The sequence below is a fragment of the Procambarus clarkii genome, chromosome 52 (genome assembly GCF_040958095.1).
Source record: "Procambarus clarkii isolate CNS0578487 chromosome 52, FALCON_Pclarkii_2.0, whole genome shotgun sequence".
Taxonomy (NCBI): domain Eukaryota; kingdom Metazoa; phylum Arthropoda; class Malacostraca; order Decapoda; family Cambaridae; genus Procambarus; species Procambarus clarkii.
The window spans coordinates 28,081,034-28,102,870 of NC_091201.1; the positions used below are offsets into that span (position 1 = coordinate 28,081,034).

At 43.2% G+C, this 21,837-nt stretch overlaps 1 protein-coding gene across 1 annotated transcript; it reads right to left on the minus strand.

Moving 5' to 3' along the window:
• Positions 1–3,585: 3,585 nt before the first annotated feature.
• Positions 3,586–19,926, minus strand: LOC123763575 (protein eyes shut homolog). Its single transcript, XM_045750736.2, has 13 exons — positions 19,792–19,926; positions 18,834–19,007; positions 14,641–14,866; positions 13,951–14,120; positions 13,152–13,361; positions 12,000–12,182; positions 9,908–9,990; positions 9,004–9,168; positions 8,227–8,743; positions 7,458–7,606; positions 6,428–6,533; positions 5,992–6,135; positions 3,586–5,768 (listed from the first exon to the last, which is right to left on the minus strand). Exons 1-13 carry the CDS (start codon positions 19,814–19,816, stop codon positions 5,611–5,613), a joined length of 2,310 nt encoding a protein of 769 aa, XP_045606692.2. The 5' UTR covers positions 19,817–19,926; the 3' UTR covers positions 3,586–5,610.
• Positions 19,927–21,837: the final 1,911 nt, after the last annotated feature.

The window sequence follows — 21,837 nt, forward strand, 5'->3', positions numbered from 1 at the left end:
TGTCAAAGGTCCCCCCATTTGTCCTGATGATTTTAGCGAGCTGGGTTTTTAATTGCAGCAATGTTTTAGCATTTGCAGGTAGGCGGTTCCATAGGTTTATAACCCTATAGGTAAAAAGAGTATCTTTTGTATTCATTCCTACATTGTGGCTTGTTGAGCTTGAAGCTGTTGCTTCTCTGTATTACATCTGATCTTTTGAAGTAGTGGTCTCGATTAATATTTATTTATTTTTTATTTACAATATCTTCCAAACTGTTCAGTATTTTAAGTTACGACAAGATCAGCCTTGTCATGTCTGGTTTAATGTCTTGTTAGCCCTGAGGCCCTCAACATGAGAGTTGATTAGTTCCCTTGGCAAAGTGGTAACACATGTGCTTTATCCTGGGTTCGTATCCTGGCCGGGGAGGATTTACTTGGCACCAGTCATTAAATGTAGCCTTTGTTCACCCAGCAGTGAATGGGTACCTGATTTTTAAACAATTTGGCGGGAATTCCGGAGAAAATTAGAGGTGTTCACAGGGGGATGTCTTCACAAGAGGAACCAGAGAAAGAAAACAGATAAAAAGTTCTCATTTATTAAAATAAACTTGAGTAATTTTAACGAATTTAATGTCACTTATTATAATAAAGTATGGCAATTTGGCACACATACACGTTAAAGGAATTAATACGAGATCATCTTTGCACTAACTGATTTATTCACCGATGACTGCTTTTCATTTTTTCTAGGTTATTGCACTTCATTAGTTTATAATTGTTTAATTTTAGTTACATTAATTAGGTTAAACTTTATATAATTCAAGTTGTACACAGACATGAGAAGGCGAGATTATATTTTAATCTTAACTTGACTCGAGGTCAATTTAAAATTTCTGGAACAAAATAGCAGCGCGCGGCGCCTTCGACTTGGCAACACTGCAGGATCATAGCATCAACCACATGTTAAGGACCTCATATGATACTTAATTGTCTGTGACCTTGTCCGCGACCACTTCTGAAGTCACCCTTTCTTCTCTGACACCATCACCTCCACTCTGACGTAGCTGCCAATCATGGGTCAATATGTCTTCTGCATATTCTTTTATTTTAGTACATCTATCTCAAATTGATGTCATACTCATCTGTCTCATGCTGATGACATACATTTGTCTCATATTGATGTCATACGCATCTATCTCGCATTGATGTGACACCATTCTGTCTTATACAGGTATTAATGTTGATGTGATACCATTCTGTCTTATACAGGTATTAATGTTGATGTGATACCATTCTGTCTCATATTGATGATATACCAACTTGTCTGAAGTCCTTTGTATTCCTGTCTCATATTGATGTTATACTAATCTGTCTCATGTTGATGTCATACCAATCTGTCTCATGTTGATGTCATACTTACCTGTGATATTGATGTCTTACCCCTTCTGTTTCATATTAATATGACATCCATATGTCTCACATTGATGCCATACCCGTCTGTCTCATATTGATGGCATACCCATCTGCCTCATAGTGATGCCATAGCCATCTGTTTCATTGATGTCATGCCGATCTGTGTCATATTGATGCCAATCCCACCTGTCTGATGATAATGTTTTACTCTCTCTCAGATGGTGACGTCATGCCCACACCCCCTCTCATATTGTGACTGAACTGCAGAATCGCTCACAATAGTTATTAGGGGAAGGTTATTCCCCTCATGCAACACACTAGGGGGTTAAAAACATGCTCGGTAACATTAACACTTTAAGAAAATGGCATATACACAAATGTTAAAAAATGTATCAATAACAACAACAATATTGATCACATGGGGGACATGATTATACAAAATTGTATCCAGGCATTTCATCATTTTTTAAGTCATTTGTAGACGCATTTGAAGTACAGAATGTTGACCTTAATTCAACATGACACCTGTGTACAGTGACTAACTGCATCTGTACCTGTATGGAGGCTGTCATGTGTGTGGCTGGGTGATGAATACATTCATGGGTTGGGTGTGTGTGGTGTCTTCATCACTGATGGGTCACTGACTCACTCACCCATCTGTTGTTTCAGTATGAACTGATAATAACGGCAGACTTGACCACCTCACATTTACCGGTTCACTAGAAGGATTAATCATATAAATAAGTGAATATATATACACACCCACATTAACAAAAATCTATTCCTATAAAGTAGAATGTCTGTCTGCTTGTCTGCTGGTGGTATAGTTCAGCCTTGAGGATAATAGTACATATTTAATTGTAAGCTGGCTGTTGATGGATAAGATATATTAATAATTATAATTTAATATATATAGTGCTTCCGCATTGTCTATACTTCTATTGTCGTTTGTATCTGTCGATTATTTAGTTGTTGGCGGTCTCTAGCTGTGTATAAACATTATATGGCCTTTGAAAGATTAGGTCTCGTTACTGGTGAATTTTCAGGTACACAGAGTTAAACACAGAGCTTCGAAGGCTCTCATTGTCCAACTGTAGAGCTCTATAGCTGAGCATAACATGGAAGCCATTGGTTATCATGTTGCCTTGCATAACTTTCATGTTTTTGTAACGACTTTCTGTAATTATTACTAAACGCTCAGTACTGTCGAGACACAGCTCTGTCTTGAAAGTACAAAAATAAATGATATAGCAGACGATCCTACACGCCTTAATTATATAAAAACCATATAATCTCAACAGCGATAACAAAAGTGTAATCTCTAGACTAAGATGGCAGTGATAATGTGTTTGAACTCCGGAAAGTGAAGCCAAGCTAGCTGTCTCCCGCTCCTGTACTAGGCTGTATAACCATTAACAATAGCAACACTGCTCTACACTCTAATGTGACCAAAGTGAGCCAAAAATCTCACCTGACTATCTACATAATAAAATATTCAATATATTAAAAATCTAAGTTCACTTATTAGCGATTGGTTCGTGTCATTACTTCTGGTATGATACAGAAAAGTTTCTGGAAGTAATGGCCACAAAATGTATCATCATTGAAGCTACATTATTCATGTATTTTCATCGTATATAGAATTCATTTTAAACTACTTTTTCTAAGAGAAGTCCTCTAATAAAATTATAATAGAACGAAAGAAAGACTTAACTATAGAAAACATGGAATATTTTGGACATCGTGATTTGAAATGTAACAGTGTAGGATAATATGCAACTACCATGGGGCAGTGGGTAGATGAACACAGTAATGACCGTGGGGCAGTGGGTAGATGAACACAGTAATGACCGTGGGGCAGTGGGTAGATGAACACAGTAATGACCGTGGGGCAGTGGGTAGATGAACACAGTAATGACCAGTGGGGCAGTGAGTAGATGAACACAGTGATGACCGTGGGCAGTGGGTAGATGAACACATTGATGACCGTGGGTAGATGAACACAGTAGTGACCATGGGCAGTGGGTAGATGAATAGTAATGACCGTGGGCAGTGGGTAGATGAACACAGTAATGACCGTGGGGCAGTGGGTAGATGAACACAGTAGTGACCATGGGCAGTGGGTAGATGAATAGTAATGACGTGGGCAGTGGGTAGATGAACACAGTAGTGACCGTGGGCAGTGGTGGCAGTGGGTAGATGAATAGTAATGACCGTGGGCAGTGGGTAGATGAACACAGTAATGACCGTGGGGCAGTGGGTAGATGAACACAGTAGTGACCATGGGCAGTGGGTAGATGAATAGTAATGACCGTGGGCAGTGGGTAGATGAACACAGTAGTGACCGTGGGCAGTGGGTAGATGAACACAGTGATGACCGTGGGGGGAACACAGAGCTTGCTCCCACAGACACACAATTCCCCATCAAAATGTTCCAATTCCTGAGTTAGTTAATTAGCTTGATATCATAGCACGACTCACTGGAGCATGTGTGTGTCATCCTATCACATAAACACATATTATGTCACAGTAAATTGTAACTTATGTATTGATGTAAGTTCAACGTTGTTTTTCCAACATGTATGAAGAGTAGAATATGTACAACTCTTCTGCAAGATTACTTAAAAAAAATTACATATATTATCAGTAAATTACCATTGCACTAGAATTATTTGGTCCCTCGCGCGCTAACAATGTGGATGGCAGTTTGATAGCATAAATAAAATATTGTCATTGTAATGAGTAGGCTTCTTGCATTATATCCTGTATTCCCGGTGATGTAGTTGATGATTACCTAGCATAATATTGTTATGCTGGAAGTAATTTCTATCTACTGTACTTCTCTAAATATTTTAGGTAAGTCTTAATACCTATTCATAACAACCTGTAGTAATTAAGAAATAAACACACCTTTCATAAATAACTATCATATATCTTTCCAATAGTTTCAAGGCGACAAAGGAAACCCAGTCTTATATATGGAGGTCCAGGTGGCTCATTTTCTATCACTGAGGGTCCACCATGAAGCCTCAAAGATGGGGAACAATTTATCAAAGTTTTTTGCTCAGATATTTAAAGTCTCCTAAAATTCTGAATGCGTGCTGCCATGAACTCTTTCACAAAACTGATCAGTAATTCATTAATCATTCGAAAATAATTGAAAAGATATTGGTGGTCGATTTCACGACTAATGTCTAGACAGGTTGTAACGTGTTAATTTAACCAGATTCAGGAAAGTGGATGCTAATTTCAACAATAAACTCAGCAATATGGACGATTCTTTAAAACAGGTTCTAAAGGATGGTAGCTCTTATTTGTGACATAAAATTATATTCAATCTCATGGACACATACATCAGCACTGCTATTTGCAGGAAATTCAAGCTTTTCCTAAGATATTTTCTGCCTGCATTTCTTCCCCAATACCGTGACGTACTGTGTTGCTCTCCTCAACAGTAAGTAATTATCAAAAGATGGCGCCAAAGTCAGAAGGACTACGTAGCACGTCCTTAATAGCATCGTGACGCTCTATGCTGCTTTCCACAACAACGTAAGTGTACATAACATTTCATATCACAACACAAATTATACAGCAGTTTTCTTTTCACTTTATACCGTTCCCAGCATAATTTTCGCCACCATTCTATAGCATTGTAAACTACGGGAAGATTCCCCGCGATCGTACGTAGAGGAGCTAAGTGTTTCCGGATCATTGATGAACGCTATCGCAATATAAACAGCTCATTTCTTCCTCAGGGCTGAAATAGTCATTGTGGCGCTCTTTCAGATAATGGTCAACTTTATCGATTTAATAAGGAGAATTGTCGCTTGTTGCAGTCTTTTTTTCATCGGTACAGTAACAAATATACTGGAATCTTTTTTGGTACTTTATATGCAAGAATAATTTCGTCTACAGCAGAGCAATGAATACTGCAAGTTTGTTTCACAGCATTGTCAGGTACACTGAGTGTCTTTCACAGCATCGTAAAGTACTCTGAAAATTGTCTTCACAGTATTAACAGGTACAGTATATGTATGTTATCTCTTACGTATTAAAACGTACGTTCTTGATCATTTTCCAAGACTTCATGTTCTCGTCGTTTTTAACCTCTAAACAACATTATTATAACACATAACTGCTTTTGCAACACCGAATACATTCATTGCTAGAGTCTTCACCAACATCTCAGGAACACGTAGGATATATTTCCCGCCATCTTCACGAGCAAGGCTGGAGATCCTGGCCTTGTTGAAGTGTGGAGAACTTGATGGGGGACGAGGCTTGATGCACGATGAGGTCTCGTATGCATCCGACGAAGGCCCCCTGGAAGTGTCCCTCTGTCCCAAAGGCCACTGACACGTCGTTAGGGAATCCACCTGCAAGTTCCATGAGAGGTAAGGCATGACACACAAGGTAGGGGGAAGAAGAAAGTAATTGTTACAATCAGGAGATAAAGAAATACAAACTTTTTATATACGAAGAGGAACAAGTGAGACTTTAGACTGCTGAGATTATGAAGAAACTTTGCTCGTATTGCATATTAAGAACTTCAACTATATCAATGAAGATTGTAGAAATTTGCTAAAATTGTAAGCCTACCAACAAAGAGTCCCTGTGCGTCATTGATTTGTGTGTAAGTGCCAGAGGCAGCGGCCTTGGTTGGGCGGCCATTGAGGAAGACGGTGACGACGGCGCCCGTCCTCGACACCAGCAGACTGTGCCACGCCCCGTCCCTCACGCTGCCTGCAGGCACAACACAGTGCGTCACAAGGTAAACACTTTTACCGAATCAAGCTTATCTAAATGATCTGCATCAACTTATTGCAACCATAAATGTACTAATTTATATTGCGATTAGACAGCTTATTTAATTAAATAAATATTATTATTTATAAATGGAGCATTAAGAATTTGGTACATATACATGTTTTACAGTAAATGGATACAATTATTACGTTAAGAATCTTTATAGTTTACGATGCACTTTGAAACTCTTTGGAAAGATGTATTCTGGTGAAGACAGCAGGTGACTCACCTGACGTAGTGAGGTGGCCAAGGGTTCCTCCCCCTAGGTGCCACACCACCTTCACCCGCCCGCCTGACACACCCACACCTAGGAAATCCTCTCCGGGGACATCCACCTGTACGGCGCCGCCAAGAACACGTTCATTACTCCTATGTCAAACCCTCAGGCTAGGCTCGTGCATGCAGCCGCCAACCCCAAAGACGAATTAATCAATTTTAACGAATTGTATATTAAAAATAGACTTGTTCTCGTTTATATAGTAAAGTTCTATTTATAGTTAGATGTAGGTAAGGTTAGGTGTTTAGGTTCTGGTACGTGGGTGAAGCTTAACCCGTCCTCAATCTATGTCCATTCCATCCAGCGGTCGACCCCAAAGACGTATTCATCAGTTTTAACATGCTATTCATTCAAAATAGGAATTTTCTCAAATATAAATTAATATTATAATATACTGTATTAGGATATTGTCCATATTTAAGCATATTGTTAGGTTAAGTGAGGTGTTTAGGTTCTGTTGGCGATTATTCGTGTTTGTAGTACATGGGTGAAGCACTTACATAGTTGCGATTCGAACAGAGGTTGTGAGTGAAGCACTGTTCGAAAAATGTTCGAACGGTATCACTTGTGAGTCGTATGTAAACCGTTTTTCTTTTATAAACAGGGGGTTTGGCGGGTGCAGGAAATGGATTTTGGCCTGTGTTTACGAGGACGGGCTGCACAACTGATGATGTTCGAACACTTCTTGAATAAATGCTTCGCTGACTACTTTTGTTCGAACCACAACGCTGTAAATGTAGTACAAATACAAATACAAATAATCGCCAACAGAACCTAAACACCTAGCCTAGACTAACCAATGCCTAAATATACACAGAATGCTAATATATAACAATATCAATTTATATTTGAGAAAATTCCTATTTTGAATGAACAACATGTTAAAATTGATGAATGCGTGTTTGGGGTCGACCACTGGATGGAATGGACTTGATCTGAGGAAGGATTGTCCCCCACGACACTCGGGTATTCAAGAGCTTACCTGTCCTCGCCACAAGAGGAGGCCGTGTGTGGCGCTGGTGGAGAAGTTGAGAGCCAGGGAGTCTGTGTCCGGCGCGGGGCTGCCGAAGGGGCCCTCAGGGACCACGGCGAAGCTCCTCCCAGAGAACCTGGCTGAGACCACCTCCCCGCCTGTGGGGGTCATAGTGTAGCACCTTCATTGCTTTTATTATGTCCTATTATCATTTTTATAGAATGGTATTGCATTGATATTGCATTACCTGCCCGAAACGCTTTTCGTAATAGTGACTTTAGGCATTGTATGTACTAGCTTTATCTATAAATCTATCCATTTTTGTAAAATCTCTTGTATGTATGTACCTTACCTGAATAAACATTTATTTATATTTATTTATTTATTTATATTTACCATACTTTTATTACATTTATTTATTTTTCCGAGTGAATAAGCTAAAGCCTCTAAAAACACATATAGTTTAAAACCATTATTTTTAACCCTGGTCTTGGCTCAGATCTGATCATAATGATGTAACCATTATTACATTGTTTCGAGAGTCGAACATTTTTTAAATAGTCTAATTTAGCATTAAATGAAAACTTCAATATTTACTACAACGGTGGATACTGTGTTCGAGGAGAAACTGTTCAGGAGAGAGAGGTAAACACAGATAATAAATATTGATAGAAGAAACGATAACTTTTTTTAAACTATATTAACAAAGGAGGTAAACAACAATGACTTTTACGAAAGAAATATTGTAAGAAACAAGAAGTGCGAGCAGCCCGCTGACCTGCTTCACAGTGAACACCGAAGTAGCCAAGAGGACAGAGGCAGTTATATGGGCTGTAGGCAGTGTTCACGTCCTCAGTCTCTCTCCTCTTCATGTCTTCATTCTTACCCATGGCTACGTCTTCTTTCCCATCCACGAGCTTGAAGATGCCCCCTTCCCTTCTGATACGCTTCTCCTGATCCCCATCACTCTTCTTGTTCGAAGCCACGTCTCCATCTTCTAAAATAAGATGCATCTCCCTGAACACATTTCCTTTCCCCACGCTGTACTTCTCCTTGTGCATGGTACTTTGACCGTCCCTGATGAGGTTCCCTCTTCGTCTGACGGGTTCCTTCCGCTTGATCCCGTCCACTTGCACCTCTCCAGTGTTTCCTCGAGGTGGTCCCTCCACCTGCAGGAGTGTGTGACGACGCTTCTTGCCGCTGTCAGAGACGTACGAGGGCACGCACCTTCCTCCGTTGACACACAGATGGTCGAGACAGGCCCGTGCCAGCTGACACCTCGCTCCTGTATACTCCTGCAGGAGGCAACTCATCAACTTCATTAATCATCATGCATTCATCAGCGCGTTTTATCAAATATGCACAACATTAAGCCTTTCTAATGTATACGTACAGTGACAAGTTGCGTACAAGTTACCTACATTTAAGATGGAATTTCCGTTGTTATTCAAAAAGTTGTGAGACGCGGAGGTGTGGCAAGATGCGACAAACCTTACATAATGTGAGACACAGAGATAGATGTACACGGAAGTGCTGGGAAAACAGGCAAGCTCACCTGTGGGCAGGTGCAGACGAAGGTGTCGCCGACAGGAGTACAGGTGCCCCCGTTGAGGCACACCTGGCTGCCGCAGGCCGTCCCGTCGCAGTCAGTGATCCCCGCCCCGCGCACCACCCCTCCGCCAGGCACCCGCAGGTCCTGCTCCACCCCGTTGATCACCACCTGCGGCCACGGGAACACTCGTTACCTCCATCACAGGCAAGTGGGCATCCAGTGGGCATCATCCAGCCCACTGGCTGATAGTGTGAGTGGGTTGGATGAGTATGGTGGGTGAGGTGGTAGTCAGGTAACCAAGTGAGTGACGAGGATGGAAGACTCGGTGAGTCGCGTGGATGTACAACCCAGTGGTTCGCAGAATGAGATACTTTGGGGGGGTATCAAGGTCAATTGTGTGCGTGGTTGACTAGTGGGTGGGTGTGTGACATGATGAGAGGGAAGAATAGGGTGAGTGAGTGGGGTTCATGAGTGAGGCCAATGAGTAACTAGGATAGTGCGGTGCATATGTGGTATGGTGAAAAGATTAGGTAGTGAGTAGAATGGTTGGGTGATTCAGTGCATATGGTGGTGTACAGGGTATCTGCAATGTTGGGGGGGGGAGAGGGAGGGGGAGGGAGAGAGAGAGAGAGAGAGAGAGAGAGAGAGAGAGAGAGAGAGAGAGAGAGAGAGAGAGAGAGAGAGAGAGAGAGAGAGAGAGAGAGAGAGAGAGAGAGAGAGAGAGAGAGAGAGAGAGAGAGAGAGAGAGAGAGAGAGAGAGAGAGAGAGAGAGAGAGAGAGAGAGAGAGAGAGAGAGAGAGAGAGAGAGAGAGAGAGAGAGAAGAGAAGAGAAGAGAAGAGAAGAGAAGAGAAGAGAAGAGAAGAGAAGAGAGAGTGAGAGCAGACAGTGTGAGAAGCTGACACGGACCTGCCTGACGCAGCCACGGAAGGCAACACGACTATCAGGAGGTGCCACGGCTGGCGGCACCACTGCCAGGTCGGGCGCGCCACCTGAGAGAGACACACACACACCATCTCATCACTACCAATAACCAACTCTGTTTACACATACACTCGGATATAAACAGTAACTCGGGATCCAAGAGTGTCAATGCTCATGCCTGCAGACACAAATAGGTGAGTACACTAAACATCAATTAGCCATAAACTCATTAAGATCACAACAAGCTATAAACAGATATGAGAACTCATGGATATAAATGACCATAATAATTCACCAAAGTCTACGAGCCAATAACGAACAGACATTATATAACAAGCAGAAATATTCTCACTTTCCCGCCACAGTAATTTGATTTGTTTTCTACACGAAATACAAATTAAACTACAATGACTGTAGAGCATGTTAAACATCATATAACAAAATATAATGAACTCTGCAACTGTTTAAGCCCATGTAGCAATATGTTAGGCAAAACGAATTATCAGACACAGTAAACATTATCAAAGCACTACTATTGGCCCCGCTTATAGCCAACTCTTGACCAAACTCTTGACCAACTCTCTCAGGTTAGGGTTACTGGCTGAAAATTTAGAGTTATTTGACATGCATCACAAGCTATAGATTTTTATAGAATATATGACGGCTCATAGAAAGTAATTTTAATGTAAAACTCTTAAGTATTTATTAAAATAATAATAATAATAATTATAATATTATTATTGTTATTATTATTATTATTCCAATAAGTTATAATAATACAATTAATTATAATTGTAATAGTTTTCATAGCAGCAACAATTACAATGAACACAGAACATATTGTTCAGTTAAGAACATGAACAATAGCCCCCCCCTACCCCTATTCCTCTCTCGCTACTCCCCCACTTCCTTCTCTTTCGCATCTATCTTCCCCACATTTATCAACGCCTCCCAGCCCCATGTAAATCAATGTATATCAAACTTAATTATATGCAATACAGAATACTGCACATCCGTGCATCTTGAATCTCTCAGAACGTTTAAAACTCTCAGAGCTTGAAATGAAGACGTTTACACATCCATAACATTACAAACTGGTTGGCACCGTGCGGTTGGATGCTCAACATTAAAGGTTATGATGTCCGCCTGTAAGGACACCCTCTCACAAATATAACTCATCATGACGACACACACGAGGCAGCTAAATTAGCAATACAAATTATGATTGGTTTAGATATGACACCTATATAAATGGGCAGGAGAAAGGGTTTACCAGTGACATAGTAATTGATAGAATCACCTTGGACAGAATTAAGTAATCAGCTATTACTTAATTCAGGCGCCAGTAAGTGACCAACCTCCCAGTCCCAAGCACCGTATTACTGAAGGACTAGCCATAAAACTTCAACCTCGTTCTGGCGGCTCCCGCGACGGCGCTGGAACCAAGCGTATTGACGTTTGTCTTTCCATTGGACACTTTCAACAACGTGGAGAGGGGAGGACCTGCTGCATGGGTAGCAGCTTCTCCTCCATATCGACCTTCCCGGGCTTTGCGCCCTGGAGAGGACACTCCAGCCTCGACAACCAGAGCGCAACTCCATAGTCTCCCAAGACTGCAGGTTGCCTACTACTACTACTAGCCGTAAGACCCTGAAGACCTGCCGGTATGAGGTACCTGGATCTATGCAATTATTGATTCTATTCTCTTTTTTTCCCTTGAAGATGTCCTCATAATGCACCAAACGTTTGCCAGTGTAGGCTAACTCATCACAATCTCCTGTATGACTACCCGTCCTGTGAGTATCGCATAGCTAGCTCTTTGACACAAATTGTATAACCTTTCATATACTCTAGAGTTGCCGCATAAGTGCCCATGTACTTAAGTATATCATTAATATTAAAAAGAATAATGTATACCTCACAGATATATGTATAGCCATTTTCCAAAATATATATATTTGAGAAATTTTGAGTAAAACCTCAATGGACTATCTGTGTACGTGAGGGATCGTTAGGCTCCATACATATAACTGAGGGATTACGAGTATAACCAAGGAGCCAAGGATATATAACAGACCGAGGAAGAGTTCTGAGTGTACGTCGAGAAGTGTGGTGGGGGAGGGGGAGGCGGCCCTGGTGGTGGTTCCCCTGAAGGTGAGGGCCCCGTCCCCACCCCGTCGCCACACCTGCACCGTCTGCCACTCCTGCAGCCTCACCTCGCCCTCAGACCGCACCACCACCAGCCCTGGCGCGCGCCACCCTGTGCACAGTGACAATGATGGGTAGTGAGAATGGTGAACAGTGACAGTCGTACCGTGACAATATGTATATTACAATATATATTCTTCCTGTGATGTTATATGCTAGCAGAGACGATCCTCAACCTTTCTACAGCTGGTACTCGGGTATATTTGACAACTTATTTTTCCGAGTGCATGAATTGACATGCACTCACACTTAACTGACTCTAACAGACATTTAATGTGCGTTTATGTGTGTGTGACAGCCATAACTATCCAGTAGTGGTTCTGTTTCCTGTCCTACATTGTGGGTTATTGAACTTGAGTCTGTTTTCCCTTGTGTGAGTTACTTCACCTATCAAAGAAGTGTTCTGGAATAATATCTCCCAAGCTTGCCTACAGTAGTCCAGATGTGGGCACATTTGTACATTTGTACAGCTGAATAACAGCTTCCCTTCTTTGAAGGGAAGCTGTTATATATAGAAGCTTTTATAAGGGAAAGCTTTTATATATATATATATATATATATATATATATATATATATATATGTATGAGGTCAATTTTTTTTATTGGGGTTAAAAGTAACGTAGATATATGACCAAACCTAACCAACCCTACCTAACCTAACCTAACCTATCTTTATAGGTTAGGTTAGGTTAGGTAGCCGAAAAAGTTAGGTTAGGTTAGGTTAGGTAGGTTAGGTAGTCGAAAAACAATTAATTCATGAAAACTTGGCTTATAGGCAAATCAGGCCTTGCATAGTAGGCTGAGAATATATATATAGATATATAATATATATATAATTATTAGTGTCTACTAAGTTTTATATGATTGGAGATGTTAATAGTAAATAATTTGAACTAAACATGTATTTGTTTTTTTCTGCGGCTATCTCTCTCTCTCTCTCTCTCTCTCTCTCTCTCTCTCTCTCTCTCTCTCTCTCTCTCTCTCTCTCTCTCTCTCTCTCTCCCGTGGCCTCACTGCTTACCCAGATGATAAGTAAACTGCAGGGTGCCGTTGACGAGCGCCAGGGCCATGAAGTCTCCCGGGGGTCTCCTCGGCAGCACCAGCAGCAGGAGGCCATCGAGACGCGTGGGTCTGAAGGACATGACCACCTCAGACTCCCGTCGGAGGTTCTTGGCACGGAGGCTGAGGAAGGACCCGTCGCCCGAGAAATGCGGGTCTGTGATGTTGACGCCTGCGGCCAAGACATGACAAGCGGGTCAGGCGTCGTGGTCACTCATCACCTGCACACCTTATCATCACGACTCATCAAGCATTTATGCACCTACTTCCGAAAACCTGTACATCATCAAACATGATGATTGAATCATGTTTGCTTTGCTTACATTTATTAAACAGTTTACAAGTTTCGAAGCTTCTCAACCCAGTGTTATTATTGTTTTAAATGAACTCGTAGTGCTTCTGAGCGCATAAACTGTTTAATAAAAGTAAACAGAGCTTTTATAGTCACAATAAAGGAAAGGTGTAAAGGTTTCGTAAGTGGTTGCGTAAATGATTGATGAATCCTGGCAATCATCAACTCTTCCACGCTCACATGCAGCATTTGCAATACTGTTTTTCACCGATGGTTTAGAATAACATATATAAAGAGAACCTAGTGGTCCTTATGCCATGTATCATCATCAATATCATCAATCCCATCATCAAAATTGGTATTATTGATTGTAACAGCAGTACCAGAAATATTAATATATTTCCACAATAAAACGTTTACTGATTAATGATTCGCACAAGACGCCATATATACACACGCCTGGCCTCACCTTTCTCACAGCGAGGTCCAGTCCTGCCCAGCTGACACAAGCAGGTGAGGGGCGCTCCCGACGACCCCCCTCCCAGGCACGAGGCTCCGGGGGCGCACCTCCCGCCCCCCTCACACACGTGGCTGGCAGCCTCACACCGCGGGCCCTTCCACCCGACGGGACACTCACACCTACCCAGTGTTTACAACGGTTAGTTACCGACCGGCAACGGGGTGGGTGTGGATGGCAGGGAATCTTAGTCTTACTGCGACGTAAAGGAAAGGAGAATAACAAGAGGCTGAGGAGAATAGGACGAAGGTGTAGAATCGGATGACTGGGAGAATAGAGAACTTTTATAATGAAAGAAATAATAATATACACTGAGAATGTTACAATTATACTTGTGGATAATCACATCAAAATCATCTCTCAACTTTCAATTGATCGTTGTATAACTTCGAGAGCCTATTCGGCCTTGTCATTTATGCCCTTACAGCTGTGAATGAAGTGTGTAAGTGGTGTATATTGTGTGTATGTTGCGTGTGTGTATGTGTATACTGCGTGTGTGCATGTGTATACTGCGTGTGTACGTGTGTTACGGAGCAAGTATCCAAGGTGTGGGGAAAGAGAGTAGGGCAAGGGAGGAGGAAATGTGGAAACTGATGGAGCAAATAGAGAAGGAGGAAAGGTATCTGGTGGAGGTGAACTGACCTGATGGTAGCACCGAGGCCGACGCAGGTGCCACCGTTGGCGCAGGAGTCCCGGTGGCACTCGTCCTGACCACACTCCTTCACGTTAGCCCCTCCGGCTATCCTGAGGGCGGTCCAGGGCCCCTCCAGGGTGCCGGCCACACGCAGGTCGAAGACGCAGCCGCGGAAGCCCTGGTGGCGCCACATGTCGGCCGGCAGGTGGGTCATGTTCCAGGACGGGTGGCCTCCTGCGGGACACACCACACGTCACGGATTGCTCCAGGTCAAGGGTCAATAGAGGTCACCAGACCATAAAAATATCACGGGCCAGAGCCATGCCAGGAAAGTGATCAGGGGTCACTTGAGGCCGGGGAATAGAATTCAAGGTCACTAAGGTCATGAGCGGTCTTTTGTTACAAGTAGTCATGGCCGCATAACATAAAGGATTACTGGGTCACCAAAGGTCAGGGGTCACGAGTTGTCAAAGGGAACTAGAGGTCAGGAGAACGCTAATTAGTGGAAGGGAAGGGAACTATCTGGAGATGCACCAAGCCATTACGACTATATAACTCCTGGAAAGGGGGACAGGATAAGGATTTGGGATGGGATGGGGGGAAGGAATGGTGCACAACCACTTGGACGGTCGGGGATTGAACGCCGACCTGCATAAAGCGAGACCGTCGCTCTACCGTCCAGCCCAAGTGGAGAGAGACGCAAGTTGACGGTGCAAGCCATGAGTAATACTGCGTTACAAACACTGTTGTTTGACCTTGGGCCCAGAGAAGGGCCACAGCAGGCTAAACAATACGGAATAATTTGTGCCTCACCTAACTTAGTAGCCTCACCTAACTTAGCAGCCTCACCTAACTTAGCAGCCTCACCTAACTTAGCAGCCTCACCTAACTCAGCAGCCTCACCTAACTTAGCAGCCTCACCTAACTTAGCAGCCTCGTCTAACTTAGCAGCCTCGCCTAACTTAGCAGCCTCACCTAACTTAGCAGCCTCGCCTAACTTAGCAGCCTCACCTAACTTAGCAATCTCCCCTAACTTAGCAATCTCCCCTAACTTAGCAGCCTCACATAACTTAAACAGACAGACAATTTCTCAATACTGTCAAACTGAATTCAAATTCCACCGACAAAAAATCCTATCGCAAGTAATAATTCAAATCTTCCATTGTCACCCAACCCGTCCTTCTGTCTATAGACAGCACTTTCGTAACTATCTGCACCATCGTACATACATAGACATAATGGACACTTAGACACTTGAATTTGCCACTATGCACTTCATAAAAGTCCGAAAAACTATAACAAAAAACCGAACTTAAAATATTCCTAGGCTTAGTATAGCACATATATATATATATGTACTTTGCAACATGAGTACAAAGAAATTTTCCGGTTTGTTCAAATTCAATAGTACCGATTTTTTCTTTCTAAACAGCCCGTCCTCCAAACAAAGATTCAAAAGTGATTCAATGCACCCGCCAAAACCCCCCCCTGTTTATGAATGCGTCTATGGGGTTGACCGCTGGATGGAATGGACTTGAGTCGAGGACTGGTTGTTCTAAATGCCTTTTACTGTCAATATATGTACGATGGGCGTTACTATAAGTACTACCTAAATACGAGGTTGGCTGCGTCATTTGTATAAAATTTTCCCCTGAAAATAGAGTGAATGTAGAACAACAATCGATATAGAGCATAGAGTTGGTGTTGAGGGAGGAGAGATTACCGATATAGAGCATAGAGTTGGTGTTGAGGGAGGACAGATTACCGATATAGAGCATAGAGTTGGTGTTGAGGGAGGACAGATTACCGATATAGAGCATAGAGTTGGTGTTGAGAGAGGAGAGATTACCGATATAGAGCATAGAGTTGGTGTTGAGGGAGGACAGATTACCGATATAGAGCATAGAGTTGGTGTTGAGGGAGGACAGATTACCGATATAGAGCATAGAGTTGGTGTTGAGGGAGGACAGATTACCGATATAGAGCATAGAGTTGGTGTTGAGGGAGGACAGATTACCGATATAGAGCATAGAGTTGGTGTTGAGGGAGGACAGATTACCGATATAGAGCATAGAGTTGGTGTTGAGAGAGGAGAGATTACCGATATAGAGCATAGAGTTGGTGTTGAGGGAGGACAGATTACCGATATAGAGCATAGAGTTGGTGTTGAGGGAGGACAGATTACCGATATAGAGCATAGAGTTGGTGTTGAGGGAGGACAGATTACCGATATAGAGCATAGAGTTGGTGTTGAGGGAGGACAGATTACCGATATAGAGCATAGAGTTGGTGTTGAGGGAGGACAGATTACCGATATAGAGCATAGAGTTGGTGTTGAGAGAGGAGAGATTACCGATATAGAGCATAGAGTTGGTGTTGAGGGAGGAGAGGCTACCGATATAGAGCATAGAGTTGGTGTTGAGGGAGGACAGATTACCGATATAGAGCATAGAGTTGGTGTTGAGGGAGGACAGATTACCGATATAGAGCATAGAGTTGGTGTTGAGGGAGGACAGATTACCGATATAGAGCATAGAGTTGGTGTTGAGGGAGGACAGATTACCGATATAGAGCATAGAGTTGGTGTTGAGGGAGGACAGATTACCGATATAGAGCATAGAGTTGGTGTTGAGAGAGGAGAGATTACCGATATAGAGCATAGAGTTGGTGTTGAGGGAGGACAGATTACCGATATAGAGCATAGAGTTGGTGTTGAGAGAGGAGAGATTACCGATATAGAGCATAGAGTTGGTGTTGAGGGAGGAGAGATTACCGATATAGAGCATAGAGTTGGTGTTGAGAGAGGACAGATTACCGATATAGAGCATAGAGTTGGTGTTGAGGGAGGAGAGATTACCGATATAGAGCATAGAGTTGGTGTTGAGGGAGGAGAGATTACCGATATAGAGCATAGAGTTGGTGTTGAGGGAGGAGAGATTACCGATATAGAGCATAGAGTTGGTGTTGAGGGAGGAGAGATTACCGATATAGAGCATAGAGTTGGTGTTGAGGGAGGAGAGATTACCGATATAGAGCATAGAGTTGGTGTTGAGGGAGGAGAGATTACCGATATAGAGCATAGAGTTGGTGTTGAGGGAGGAGAGATTACCGATATAGAGCATAGAGTTGGTGTTGAGGGAGTAGAGATTACCGATATAGAGCATAGAGTTGGTGTTGAGGGAGTAGAGATTACCGATATAGAGCATAGAGTTGGTGTTGAGGGAGGAGAGATTACCGATATAGAGCATAGAGTTGGTGTTGAGGGAGGAGAGATTACCGATATAGAGCATAGAGTTGGTGTTGAGGGAGTAGAGATTACCGATATAGAGCATAGAGTTGGTGTTGAGGGAGTAGAGATTACCGATATAGAGCATAGAGTTGGTGTTGAGGGAGTAGAGATTACCGATATAGAGCATAGAGTTGGTGTTGAGGGAGGAGAGATTACCGATATAGAGCATAGAGTTGGTGTTGAGAGAGGACAGATTACCGATATAGAGCATAGAGTTGGTGTTGAGGGAGGAGAGATTACCGATATAGAGCATAGAGTTGGTGTTGAGGGAGTAGAGATTACCGATATAGAGCATAGAGTTGGTGTTGAGGGAGTAGAGATTACCGATATAGAGCATAGAGTTGGTGTTGAGGGAGGAGAGATTACCGATATAGAGCATAGAGTTGGTGTTGAGGGAGGAGAGATTACCGATATAGAGCATAGAGTTGGTGTTGAGGGAGGAGAGATTACCGATATAGAGCATAGAGTTGGTGTTGAGGGAGGAGAGATTACCGATATAGAGCATAGAGTTGGTGTTGAGGGAGGAGAGATTACCGATATAGAGCATAGAGTTGGTGTTGAGGGAGGAGAGATTACCGATATAGAGCATAGAGTTGGTGTTGAGGGAGTAGAGATTACCGATATAGAGCATAGAGTTGGTGTTGAGGGAGTAGAGATTACCGATATAGAGCATAGAGTTGGTGTTGAGGGAGGAGAGATTACCGATATAGAGCATAGAGTTGGTGTTGAGGGAGGAGAGATTACCGATATAGAGCATAGAGTTGGTGTTGAGGGAGGAGAGATTACCGATATAGAGCATAGAGTTGGTGTTGAGAGAGGACAGATTACCGATATAGAGCATAGAGTTGGTGTTGAGAGAGGACAGATTACCGATATAGAGCATAGAGTTGGTGTTGAGAGAGGAGAGATTACCGATATAGAGCATAGAGTTGGTGTTGAGGGAGGACAAATAGCCCTGGGAATCTGCAGATATATTCTTCTGTGTGTCCACCACAAGCCACGCCCCCCGCCCACGGCGACCAATCAGCGCAGAGTGCGTGTGCAACGTAGCGTCCAGTGCCTCTGACGTCATTATTCTTCGTGGGCCTAATTTTAGGTAAAGAAAATAAAGAATTAAAACTGCAATTCGTTCGTTCCCAGACTTCCTGTTTGTTGGGAGGTGTCCCGATAACGGCCATATCTGGCGGAGAGTAGATCTTGCTAAGCCTCATGCACTATTGTATTGTGTGTGTGTGTGTGTGTGTGTGTGTGTATGTGTGTGCGTGTGTGTGTGTGTGTGTGTGTGTGTGTGTGTGTGTGTGTGTGTGTGTGTGTGTGTGTGTGTGTGTGTGTGTGTGTGTGTATTGTATTGGCGGAGAGTAGATCTTGCTAAGCCTCATGCACTATTGTATTGTGTGTGTGTGTGTGTGTGTGTGTGTGTGTGTGTGTGTGTGTGTGTGTGTGTGTGTGTGTGTGTGTGTGTGTGTGTGTGTGTGTGTGTGTGTGTGTGCATGTGTGTGCGTGCGTGTGTGAATGAATGACTTTAAATTAATTTAGGTGTTCTCACGTGTCTTTTACAACGTATCTGTTTTAGAAATGTAACAATTACTATCATTATTGTCGTTAAAATAATGAGCATTCCGTTTTTATTATCATTTTAAAATGCATGATGATGATGATCAATGTTAAGACTATTATTACTGTTTTTATTGAATAAATGAATGATATTTTAAATTTAAAAACTAGATTAATATAAGATATAATAATAATAATAATCAGAATTAAAACATTATTATAAACAGTTTCTTGTATAAATTAATAACAGGACTTGAAATGATGCAAAGTACATCAATGTATAAGCCATTTATGAGTTATTCAAGTGTAAAGTTACCAGCACCGAGGTCCCAGGTGAGCATCAGGTGACCACGGACGAGACTGAGTGCCAGGAAGTCCTGCCTGGCACTCCTCACCTCGTTGCCCAGGTAGGCCAGGAGGCCCACCTGCTGCAGGGCCTTCGTCGTGAAGTGCAGTCTGTTGAGAGAGGCGTCGGAATGAGAGGAGGGAGGGAGGGAGACGGTCTTGACGGGTGGTGAGTTTGCGTGGGTGTTGAGTAAGGGGCGGTGTATCTTGTGAGGGTGTTGAGTAAGGGGCGGTGTATCTTGTGAGGGTGTTGAGTAAGGGGCGGTGTATCTTGTGTGGGTGTTGAGTAAGGGGCGGTGTATCTTGTGTGGGTGTTGAGTAAGGGGCGGTGTATCTTGTGTGGGTGTTGAGTAAGGGGCAGTGTATCTTGTGAGGTGTTGAGTGTGGGGGCAGTGTATCTTGTGAGGGTGATGAGTAAGGGGCAGTGTATCTTATGAGAGTGTTGAGTAAGGGGCAGTGTATCAACATTGTTACAGTGAGCGTCAGGGGCCGCTGTCCATTATATCAACTGTGTGAGATGTGAATAGTGATCTGTACCGGAGTTGACTTAAAACATAGTGTCAGTTGACCGCCATCTACACAATGTTTACATGCAACACGTGGCAGCGTGGCGTGACGTCACAGTTGACTGCCATCTACACAATGTTTACATGCAACACGTGGCAGGGTGGCGTGACGTCACATTTGACTGCCATCTACACAATGTTTACATGCAACACATGGCAGCGTGGCGTGACGTCATATTTGACCCCCCTCTATACAATGTTTACATGCAACACGTGGCAGCGTGGCGTGACGTCACATTTGACCTCCATCTACACAATGTTTACATGCAACACGTGGCAGCGTGGCGTGACGTCACAGTTGACCCCCATCTACACAATGTTTACATGCAACACGTGGCAGCGTGGCGTGACGTCACATTTGACCCCCATCTACACAATGTTTACATGCGAAAGACGTCATGTATAGGACCATGACGGTTCATATAAGGGGGTCATTAGAGGTCAAAGCACACCGTTCGTGACCACTGAGGCTGACTGGTATCTTTAGATACAAAATAAATATATTATGAAATCGATGCTTGAGTAGTAGAGAGTGCGTCAAGGATGCTAGAGTGCGTCGATTATATTTTACCTGTGTTGAATATACATGTGTACGTCGATAGTTCCGAAGTGCGTCGTGTGGGTGTGCTTTGATATATCGATCATATCTGAGTGCGTCGATTCTATTCTATTTTAAGTGCGTCAAGAATGCCAGAGTGTGTAAGCATACAAAATTAAGGACATCAATCATACCGGAGTATGTCTAGCATACGTGAGTGCAAGGATCACACTTGAGTGCATAAGGCCATTGAGCAGACCTGAGTGCAATCATTTGCATGCGTGAGAACGTCGTGCATACCTGAGTGCATAGAACACGCCTGAGAGTGCGTGAAGGATGACCGAGTGCAGAGAACACGTCTGAGAGTGCATGAAGCGTGACCGAGTGCATAGAACACGCCTGAGAGTGCGTGAAGAGTGGCCGAGTGCATAGAACACGCCTGAGAGTGCGTGAACCGTGACCGAGTGCAGAGAACACGCCTGAGAGCGCATGAATCGTGACCAAGTGCATAGAACACGCATGAGAGTGCATGAAGCGTGACTCGAGTGCATAGAACACGCCAGCGAGTGCGTCCAGCTACCTGAGAGCGATGGAGTGCGTGACATCGTAGCTGAGACGGTAGAGAGAATAGGAGCTGTAGCCCTCGACGGTGCCAGCGTAGGACGGCCGCTCCACCACGCGTTCTGAAACACCACCAACCAACCCCACCACTACAGTACCAGGGGGCAGTTACATTACACACCTACATTGCAACATCCTAGGTCCAGACCCTTGCAGCCATGTACAGACACGCTGTAACGTCACCAGTATATTCACAGACATTCTGCAATAATGTCTGTCACTCTGCATGAATGATATAGGCGTGCAGACAGTCTCTACACCAATATCAGCAACGTTTAGACTGAAACAACGT